This window comes from Poecilia latipinna, unplaced genomic scaffold, assembly GCF_001443285.1.
Source record: "Poecilia latipinna isolate Pla-1442-1.1 unplaced genomic scaffold, P_latipinna-1.0 Scaffold1124, whole genome shotgun sequence".
Classification (NCBI taxonomy): Eukaryota; Metazoa; Chordata; class Actinopteri; order Cyprinodontiformes; family Poeciliidae; genus Poecilia; species Poecilia latipinna.
In genome coordinates, this window is record NW_015113740.1 from 56,242 (window position 1) to 67,929 (window position 11,688).

Genomic DNA, 11,688 nt, shown 5'->3' on the forward strand with positions numbered 1-11,688 from the left:
ATCTGATAAGGAGCTAAAGACTCCAAATGAGTATAAAGCAGCCAGGAATGAAATTATGTCAAATATTGTCTTGGTCCCACTTTTGCTGCCATAAACGGCTTTGAAGCCTCAAGGTTTGGACTCCACTAAACCGTTTAAGATGTAACGTGGCATCTGGGTCCAAAATGTTAGCAGCATATCCTTTTAGTCCTGGAAGTTGTAAAGTGGGGCCTTTAAATATCAGACTAGTTTGTACAACACACCACACAGATGCTTAGTTAGACTGAGGTTTGAGGAATTTAGAGGTGAAGTTGAAGCCCGAATCCTCAAATGTTTCTTAAAAGACATTTTATCTTTCAGTAAAAAGCCTTTTCAGTTCCAAACATGAGCTGAAAGTTTCAGAACAAACACTCTAATAAGACTGTTACGGTCACAGATGGTGCCTTTAAGGTAACACGAGTCGTTTGGATTGTTGTCACCTGATGATCCAAACACACCACTTAACCCGGGTTCACCTTTACAATAAAACATCCAGACACACACTCTGCAGAGTGGCATCTTAGCAGGACAAAGATGACTTGTTTGAGAAAAGACCGAAAGAATCCAAAACACAGAACAACATGCTTTAATACTCTATCTTCTACCGGGCAGCACTGACTTGTCTCCTCAAGTAGTTTCAGAGCTATTCACACCTCGACACATGACCAAAACAATGTCATTGTTGGTGACGTTTTTGAATCATCACGTCACAATAAACCCAATATTAACTAAAAGGAAGGCATCACCAGCAACCCGTGTGACCTTCACAGACCCAGTGGTGACATTAATGGCCCGAATAAAGTAAATGTTCCGACTACTTTTAAGGAGATCCATCTGGATTGCATAACTTCATTCAGAAATCTATGTGCCACTCGGTTATGACATTGGTGATGAGGCAATTAATCTTGTCATCACAAAGTACTTTTAGTAACATTTTATATTTACATAACTAATAGCTTTGTGTAAAGAAATAGTGGTCAATTTGCCATACGCATTGTTAATTTGCTGTAATTTATTTTACAGGATAGGGAGTGATACAGAAAGGGTGTGATTATGAAATGCATTTTGTTTAGTTACGGTGTGAAGTGTTCCCTGCTGCTACCTCTCTCCTCAGATCTGCTCCCTAAAGGTACTGAAGAAGCATGGTATAAATATTTCACTAAACTGCATTCTCAGGTTATCAATTATAAAATGCTATCTTCGTATAAATATTCTAAAAATACAGCTGGACTCTGCTTCCTCCTTGGCGTATTAAAAATTCATACACACCTAGCATTCTGCGAAATCTTCATCCGCATAGGACCCGTACGAACACAGCTGCTGAAATGTATGCAGGGTGTTCTCGCTTTTGGGGGGGGGGGTTGTTTGCATGTGGGAGCATGTTTTCATGTGTTTGTTTGTGTCTAGAAAGTCTTCGGTGTCTGTAGGACACGTTTTGTTGGTGAGTCAGATGAGCTCAGTGGAAGCTAAGAAAGTGGAGAGAAAGGTGAATCACACTGAACAGTCAAACACATCCAGTGCTTGGATGGGTCTATTTAGGCCCAGTCTTTACTTACTCCCCCAAAAATACATTGAAAATGTTACTGTTTTTAGCCCATAGGCTACATCCTGTTCAAATATAGCGTGAACAATGTTGTTGAAATTCGGGCTTGCTTAACGCCTGTGAAGCAAGACAGTTTTTAACCAACTTTAAACTGAAGATTAATGTGTCTTTTCTATTTTGAGAAGGAATATTAACATAAACTGGACAATTAAATCGGGGGGCCGCCACTCAAGCACAAATTCGGTGCTAGGTCTTAAATAGTAACTTTTGTTTAGTCAATCAGATTCGCATTAACAATTTCAAGCACACCAACCTTGGTGAGATGTCACAGCCTTGTTGCATGAAGGCTCCCAAAGAAAACCACAGAGAGTTAAAGATGCCAAACTCATTTGGAGGCTGGTCAGTGGGGCCCTGCTCGGCGGCGCCCTCCTCTGGTTCCTCTGCGTGCCACTCGTACGGACTAAAGCGGCTTACCTGGAACAGTGAAGGCAGAAAAGTGTCAGCTAATTTTTAGGATCAAAGTTTTCACTCTAACCAGATGAATTACGTAATGATTTACATGTGTTTTTAACTGTGACAGCACAATTAAAAAAGAGGGATGATTACCATGTGTTATCAAGGTGTAACTGAAGAGGAGACGTTTTTGTTGAACAACATATTCAATACTATAGCCAACATTGGAGAATGTAATTTTGGCTAATATAAAAAAAAAATGTCTTGAACAAGCAGACACGGAGGTGGCAACATCATACTAGGCTTGTTATTTTCAAAAAGTGCTTTTTATCTCAGATATGAGCCTCATCAGAATCCATATTCTCATTTGTTGAATAAGACGGTACCTGAAAAGCACTCATATCCATCTCGGTATGACAGCGTGCTGGGACTGAGTTGGACACCTTTTTCCTTCAGAACTGCTTCAGGTATTTAAGGATAGGTTCAACAAGGTGTCAGAAACATTCTTCTGAGATCTTGATTCATGTTGACTTGATACAGACAGACTTGCTAGACAGATTTGTCAGCTACACATCAACAACTCTTGTTTCAACCCAGATACCATAAGATCGTAACTTCTGAGGTCACTGGTTTCAGTGAAAGCATCGTCATATTAAAGCATTTAGCTCAAGAGGGTTTTAAATTTTTGATAATGTGCATTTACTGAGAGGAAGAAGCCATCAGAAGATTGATACAGCAACAATACCGTTGCGAGAAAACCCCAATATTCCACCTGCACCAACCTGAACTTTTTAAGCAAGATAATAAGGTGAACTATGGACCCATGGTCCTATGTTGCTTATACCAAATTCTCACCTTACCAACTTATTGTCCTCTTTTGGTGAACCTGTGCTTTTTTTTATTTAAGTGAGTTAAACAGATTAAACTGCAAAATAATCTGTAAAACTGTAAAGACGACCGCAGTAAAACGCTTTATTCTGTCTAGAAATCAAACTGAATTATAAACCGTTTTTCATGTACAACTTTCTTTTTTTATCTACGATCCAACGCCTTAAATAACCCATGCGCTACAGTCTGGCAATTCAGCTCAGTTTCTATGAATTACTTACCAAAAACAAGACAACGCTGACTCCAATATAAGCAAACACTATGCACATCCATATCTCATAGGCCAGCGGGTCCAGGAAGGAGAAGACACCTGGTTTGGACTTCTGAGGCTTTTTGATCATGATGGAAATTCCAAGAGACATGAAGGGTTTAGAGAAATCAATCACTTCTTCTCGCACCAATGTTATGGTCAGTGGGGCCACGGCAATTTCTGCTTTCTGTAAAGAAGAAGGGAAAGGCCAGGGACTTCATATCAGTCACATTATTGCGCAATTAACTTCTCAGAGATTACATATAATACAGATAAATGGAAGGGAATGTGCAGCGAACACAGAGTAAAGGAAGGGCAGACGTGGTATTGCAGATGAGGGAATAGAGGAGGCTAAAAAGACATAGAGGAAGAAGAGGGCAACCCAGAATGACACAGGAGTAATTTATACAGTATATTGGCCGGAGAGGGACACATCCAGAATATAAATGAGTCTCAAGGTCTAACTGGCATCTGCATGCAACAATGCTTGCTCTTGCAGAACAAAGGTCTTCTAAATATCTAAAGTCAAAATGGAAGATGGTGATAATAATTAATGATATGAAAAGCCATTCTGGCCTAAATAACCAATATTGGTGTACAAGATCCACTTTGATCGTATAAAATCCCCCAGTGAATATTGCATTTTCAGGAGGAGAAATATTGTTTTTATGACTACAGTAAGGAGCTTGGAATTGCTGCAATTTTCCAAACTGTTTTCACACAAAAAACGGAAAATGAACAATGAAACATAATGACTTTAAACTTTATGTTGTCCATTTTTCTGTGCCTGAAGTTCACTTTATACTTCACTGAATCAACATGGATCATTTGGTCTAAAATGGTCTTTAACTATCAGGCTGACAGACTACTGGTTTAATGTGCATTACAAGCCACAAACTGCTGCAAAAGACAAACCATTCTCCACGTGAGACAAAGCAAATCTTCTAAACATTCAACAAAACTGACAAGCGTATTAAGTCTTTATTCATTTATTGATTACAGGGCAAAAGTGTAAAGTTTTTAAACAATACTCTTAGGCCCTTTGAAAGACTCTCATGGTCTATTTTCAATGCTTGAATACTCAACAGAGGTTTGACCCTTAAGCAGCTTAAGTAACAATAGAAAATAAATTGACTGATAATGCTGTTATTCTGGGAAATGATTCAAATTCAGTCCAATACTTTTGGTTGTAGCATTTATAAAGCCGGGAATGCAAAAATGAGCTCTACACCCCTCTCTATTACATGATAAAGGAATAATTAAAGCTGCATTTTCTTACTACTTCCACTGAGGACTAAAGGCCACAGAATGAAAGGACAATAATGTATTTAAATATAGAAGTTTTTGCTACATTAGACTTTTTTAAATCTCTTCAATTTACCTGGATTCTTCACAATATGGACTATGAAAACTGCCATTTGCAAAAAAAATGGGTGCATGTAAGTGGACAACTCATAAAATGTTCCGCCAAACTATCAGGGACCTTTTTTATTTATTTTTTAGTAAAACTGTTCAAGATAAGTTAAATTCAATTATTTGTGGGTTCTAAATCTGTGCAAACAGGAAATTGGACAATTTTCCAATTCTAAACTTTGACACAAAGGCATGTCCACTCTAAAAACAGCCACACTGACAAAACTGATTCTCTCTAAGCTGTTTGCACACATTTCAACACTTATTATTTCACATGCATTCAGCGAATGTTCACCCATTTTTTTTTTGCATGTTTAAAAATGTATGCTTTATATATATTTTAATTTAATACAATTATTTATTACTTAGATAATTTGGAATAATATTAAAATTATTTTTAATAAGTGCTAAGAATACAAATAGCATTGAATTGTCAAAAAATAGTGAAATTTGGATCACAAAAGAAAAAGAAAATCCTGAAAAGAAAAGAAAATAAAGCTACCTGCTGGGTGTGTTTTTCAACATAGCCAGATTGCTCTGAAAGTGCGACGTGGAGTTGATTTGGGTGGGACAATAAAAGCATTCACATCACCTCTTTATTTAGTTGTTGTCAGTTATTGAAGAGGGGCTCAATTTTGTCAGGACTTGAAGTCACACAAATAAATTGCTACATAAAAAACAAAAAAAAGTAAAATATTTTCTCTGATCACTTCTGCTCTGTCCGTGTTATGGGTTGAAGAGAGGACAACTGCAAACTCAATCAAACTTCTGACGTATCTCTGCAGGCTTTGATGGTCATGTTTGCATCTGCATGTGTTTCGTCAACGTCTCTCAGTGAATTTTGTTGCACTAATTCACTAAGACAAGACAGACAGGAAAACAGCTGCAAACATTGAGCAGACTGCCATCTTTGTGAATTCCCAACATTGAAAAGCCAAGGAGGGCAAACACGATTTGCTCACATTTCTGTCAGTCCAAAGACTCAACTCCACAAGTAAACATTAATTCACAAGAAAATGTGTGTATATTTGAGCTAGAGTAGGTTTGAGAGTCTCTTTAAAGGACAGTGAGTGTTTTGGGAGATTCAAAACAGATAAATCAATGCAACCGTTTTGAGTCACCTTCCACTACAAGTTGTGGAGGGTAATTGATTCAGTCGCTGTTCTGGAGCTCCTTCTGTGCTTCACTCCCCTAAACAATAACTGACATTGTCTGCTGCATGACAGTAAAGTTGACATTCAGGCAGCTATGTGAAATCAAAGGCGTAATTAATGAGCTTGGCAAATCCCCCGTATATAAATAGCCACTCCATGACACAGCATCTCTGTGGGAACCAAACATGGTTACTAAGGAGACGGAAGCCTTGAGACAAGTTTATGTGCTGCATCAGAGTTATTTGCATTTTTTTCTGGTGGTATGTGATGGAACTCTGCAATCTATAGGACCTGTGCAAGATCATCATGATTGAGATGTCTCATACTGGTGTTGATTTCTGAGCCATCTTCCTAACGTCTGCACACTTATCTCAATTAATTCTCCGAAGATTAGAATTGTACATAGGACCCATAAGAAAGGATTTCCAGTGCCTAAATGCCATCCTTCTTAAAATTAAATGCATTTACTGCATAAAAAATGTGCTAAGAACTTGGCCTGGGTCCTTCAGAAAAAGGCAATCAAAGCTTGTGGTGCTGATGAGGTGTTAAGGACGCCCAGGTTGCTTTAGTAGTTTCCTTCTGCTCTTCTGCATTGGCATCTCTCATCTTCCTCCTAACGCTACATTCTCTGTGGGGTTTATTAGGCCCACTCTGTGGGCAGCAAGCTTCATTAGCATTGACCTTTTGTGGCCTTCCCTCCTTGTGGAGGGTGACAGTGGCAGTCTGCTGGACAACAGACAAGTCAGCAGTCTTCCCATTATTGTATAGGCCATCATAAAGTCTCCTTTTTGTCAGTTAGGCAACGTTTAAAGAGCAAGCAAATCCAACCTGAATCCGATTTTTTACAATTGTCTGAATCATCCCATTGATCTGATCTTTTCAACCCCCCCAAAAAAAACTAATTTGAGCCATTTCTATAACGTCACATTCCTAAAATAATGGCCCAAGTAATTTCTTGCCAAAAAATAAATTACTTAGGCCAGTATTTTTGGAAGGTCATGATATGTGATACGATATGTGAAATACTATCTATCCAATTGTTGAAAGTTGTTCAATGTTGCATTTCAGCCAACTTTTATGTCCTTGACAGGAGATATGAATCATAATTTGCACAAGAAGACATACTAATGACTGAAAATTATAATTAAGAGAGAAGTCTGGATCACTGAAGTCCATCACTTCACAATCCCACCACTACTGGTTTACAGACTTAACAGATGACGCTTTGGTGTCATGAAATCTTCAAAGTCTGATTGCCAATGAATCTTTAAGTAGTACGAATGAACACACACACAAAAATTGGATTCCAACAATAGAACATCAAGAATTGAACATCAAGTCCTGCTGCTTTAACATAGCCTTAGAAATACTTTTTATTGGTGTTATGGATGAATATGGAATTTCTGATTCTCTATCAGACGTGAACAAAATGCAAAATTACGTGCATCAGGAGTGTATTATTTAATATATATGTAATTTTCTGTCTATAGCAATTTAAAATTGTTCACTTTTCGCTGATGTTCCAATTTGCTGAGATGGAATTTGTGAAACTGAAATTTATTCAAACAGCAGCGCAATACATTTTAGTTGACTAAGAACGAATCCAGCTTATACTTGTCCTGTTTCCATCCTTACCCCATACACAAGCTCTCCCACCATGCCATTCCATATTTTAGTCTCTGGGTCTCTGGCTCCATATTTTCCATCAGGAACAATAGAGATCTTGTACTTGATTCCGATGTGCTTGGCAATCTCTGAAGCCAGGTCTACACAATATCCTTCATACTGGTCGTTGCCTTCGTAAAGCTCCCAGTTCTTCTTCTGCATCACATACGGACCCTCCTAAAAAAAGATCAGCATAAGGGGAGAAAGACATCTGTTTGGAGGAGCGCATCAGCAAAGAGGACCAGAAAATTGGTTGTAAAGAGTGCACATGAGGAAAGACAGTTAAGAAAGATGAAGACGTGGATGTTAACATTGCAAAAGAAAAATGAGGAAAGAGGTGAAGGGGAAAAGGGTGCATGTTTGCAAACACTTTGTTGGCAACAGCAGCTGCAATTAAATCCTAAAAGGGACAGACTTTTTCATTGAGATAAACATAATAAGTGATATTTTAAAAGAAAATGACACAGGAAAGGGCGTTAGTTCTTGTCTTCTAATGCATTGTTTTTGCCTTTATGCCATTTTGCATAATTCCACTGAGACTCTCCACTGATTCAACACAAATCTGAAGCTGAGAAGACAGAAATGAACGAAAAAAAAAGATTAAAAAAAACTACAGAGAGATGTCTGCCCACATGTGCAGTAATAGGTGGAAGATTTTTTTATGCATGTGGTTAAAGATTAAAGGAATAGAGAAACGCAGACAAACATCACTGCTTATAAGTGTTTTCTAAAGAGTAAAGACTCCGTCTGGTAAATGACAAGTGCATCTTTGAGAAGCAGTGAGTTATGGCACTAAGCTTGAGGCTGTTCACACTGTAATCCACATGAAAGCAAGCCTATTAAAATCTTATCAAGCCCATTTTAATCAGGAGACTAATCTCATCTAATTAAACAAACAGGCCTTTGCAATACCCAACACTCTGAAACCATGAAGCAGTTTATGAGGGCAATAAAACACACAGAAAAAGATAACATGCTGCGGATTGAATAGTTCATTCAGGAAATTGTTCACATTCCACACAAGTGCAGTTTAATCAAGGAAGAATTACCCACTGACATGCTTGAAAAGGGGTCAAACAAGCAGTAAAACAACCCAACAAAGATCTTCACTGGGTCTACAGGAGAATCTTCAAAACAGGAAAAAATAAAACAAAACAACAACTTATGTTTCTCTTCTGCAGGTCAGTTTGTAAATAATTGTTTACAAAACCAAGGAGAGTCCCATCACCCTCTGCTGGACTCTATGTAGTGCCACTCAACACATTTTAAAGCTTATGTTACGTTTTTTCTTGACTTGCCATGTATGCTTTATTTACCTAGAAACCTGTTTTACATGGGTCTAAATGTGAAAAATAGTGCATTATGTAAAACATTAAGTCCTTTGACATCACTGATGTGAATATACCAAACATACGTGTTCCTGTTTGGTATATTGTGTCAGTATTGAGATAAATATTGCAAAATTTAAAATGTGTTGCTACATTAGGACAGTGCAAGGTACTTTAGCCTTCATATTATTGTTGCTTTTTTTTTTTTCTTTTTCTGAGGGGTCACATGACCATACTGGGTTCAGAGATCAATACACAGTACATGAATGCCCAAAGTGGTAAAATAATTTCTTGAATCAGAAATAATTTTTTAATTTTTTTTTTAGAAATTTAGAAAAAATGTGATCCTGGTGTGATTTATTCAATGTGTATGTGTCTTTATATTCCCCTAAATGCAGGGTACACCCTGTAAGTACAAAATATGTTGTATCTTGTACTTACTTTAGTGAATAGAAAGCTACATGTAATACAAGTATTTGACAAAAAAAAGTTATATTAACATTGCACAGTAAAATGACACAATGCTTTATTTAAGTGATCACATAAGCTTTACTGGTTAAGTTTTAAAATTAAACACTTATCTCAAAACTAAAGTTACATGTAAATGGCTGAAGGAAACCATGAATGCAACCAGCTGTAAGTCAGTTGAAAATAGTTTGTTAAATCAAATATTTATTTCTATTCAGGTGAGAATTAAATTATGACTTTCTTTTTCATAGGGAAATTGTCATTTTCCTATAACAATTTACTACAATTATCCAAAACAACATTGCCATCATCATTAAATTTAGTAATTATTACCCTTAACGTCAAAACGCACAGAAAAGAGCCCCTCCTCTCCTCCCCCGCAAAAATGCTATTATTAGAGACATTAGAAATTCCTGGGGCTCATTTAATTGACTCAACATGAATCATAATGTCAATGACCAACAAAACAATTAATTCCCTTTAACAGATCTGCAGAGCCATCAGCACCACTCTAGGGATAATGAGCAGAACTCAAACTCTTATCTTGAATGCGAAAAATATAACAGGATTGTATACTGCCTAACATTTTTTTTATTTTATTATTTGATATTTTAAAGCTCAAATGTTGGTAAAGTGTTGTAAATAACTAGACTCCACTGCAAACACTAATTCAACAAATATGAACAAGCAAAGCAAAATGTTAAACACAATCTGAACCAACAAATAATTCATTTAGAAAAAGAGGTATAACTGGGACGCTGTAATGTCTGATGACACATCTTGGTGTGTTTGGAAAATGCAAAAGAATAAAAAGTCCTACAGTGGGTCTGATCGGGTAAGGAAAAGAATGGATCCCAACACAATGTGGAGATGGACCAGATGTGGAAAGCGTGCATTCGAGGTACAAGTTGGTCAATTTCAAATATGAGGCTGTATATGATGTTTAGAGCTGAGTCGAAGATTGGCAGGAATTGAGGCAAACTGAAATTTAAAGCATAATAACATTTAAAAAATTGAGAAGAATGAAAACAAAATGTATAAGTAGGAGTCAGGAAGTAGGAGTCAGGACCATTTCTAAGAGCATCAGTGCTGTGCTGTGCATTTACAGTTTGAGATGCCTCGGAGGGAAAAATGTGATCTGCGGGAGACTTTCAAAGTGGCATCACGATTTGGGGAGACGCCTCAAGTAAGCAGAGAAAAGAGGCAGCAAGATTAGAAGTAATGAGGTCAAAAGCTTGAAAGAGGACATTGGAAAAGATAGATTATGGGTGTGCTTTTCAAACGGTGCAGGGTGGTCAATGCTTTCCTCCAAAAAAAAAAAAAAAACTAACAAAAAAAAAGATTACTCCAGGGAATGCAAAAACAAAAGGGAGAAAGTAAGAGAAATTGTATTGCACAGCAGCTTGGAGGAAGAACATATGTATATAAAAACATACAGAGAAAGGAAGAAAAAGGAAACAAAGCAGAGGGTGGGCTAAAAACATACCTTAGGAGGAAAATCGTAGAGTTAAAAAGGGAACCAAGCTTTGTAGAAGCAAATGGTTGGGGCTGATAAGACATGAAACAAACTCTGACTGGAGCCAAAAAGACAGATAGAACTTGTTATCCAATCCAGTTGGCCAGTCAGTAAACAGCAAAACCGCCTCTGTCCAGCTATTCATTCAACCTGCCAACCAGAACAGACCCTCCATCAATTCAGCATTTTAAAAAGATTGTCATGTTAAACTGTTTCGATTTGCCAGGATATTTAATTTGCCTTGGAGACATTTATGCAGATAAGCAGAGAGGAGCATGCCAGGCATTCAGTCAGTTACAGCTTCAGCCAGTGAAGTTCTCAATGCGCTCGCTTTATTATACAATTACTATAATTATGGAATATAATCTCTCCGTATTTGCCCATTTTGACAACCTCATTGTCTGCTGGTCATGTAGCCAAAAAAGACTTGAATTTTAAAACAAAGGAATCTAATTTTTTTTTACATTGAAAACTGCAACACACTTAGCAGGAGTGGTGTTTAAGTGAGTCTTAAGCAGAAAATTGTAAGATTGTGCTTTTCTTTTACAGTACTGAGGATATTCTCTGCAGTGTGATGAACTGATAAGGTTCTGAAATTTGTCAGGTAGGATGCTTTTTGGCGTTTCATGGCATTTGAAGAATTTATTTGGGGGGGAAAAAACATGTTTCTCTTGGTTATTAAAGACAGGAAGAAGTGTGTTTCTTTTACATCAATTGTCAGTTCTGTGGTTGAGAATACCAAACGAAGAACAGCAACAGAGAAAGAATGTAAATAAAGGTCACTTACAGTCAATTGATGTAGCAACACATCATTGCTGTGTCATTTTATATTCCATCTCTTAATGAATTTTTCAATCAGTGTAAATTATGCGTTTTACCTGAAAACATTGGGCACCAAGCAAGTTGAAGCTTTACTCTAGCAATCAAACATGTTCTTACATTGTAATCGTTCCCAAAAAAAAAAAAAAAAAAAAAAAAAAAAATATATATAT

At 37.1% G+C, this 11,688-nt stretch overlaps 1 protein-coding gene across 6 annotated transcripts in view; it reads right to left on the reverse strand.

Annotated features, from left to right (window-relative positions):
* Positions 1 to 11,688, reverse strand: part of LOC106959835 (glutamate receptor 4) — a 134,884-nt gene that overhangs the window by 33,932 nt on the left and 89,264 nt on the right. For all 6 annotated transcript variants that reach the window (XM_015052645.1, XM_015052644.1, XM_015052647.1 and 3 more), the window contains exons 11-13: positions 7,355 to 7,561; positions 3,124 to 3,339; positions 1,875 to 2,035 (exon numbers count right to left, since the gene is read on the reverse strand). In XM_015052645.1, the coding sequence (XP_014908131.1) occupies positions 1,875 to 2,035; positions 3,124 to 3,339; positions 7,355 to 7,561 (584 nt within the window). The remainder of the gene's footprint in view (positions 1 to 1,874; positions 2,036 to 3,123; positions 3,340 to 7,354; positions 7,562 to 11,688) is intronic.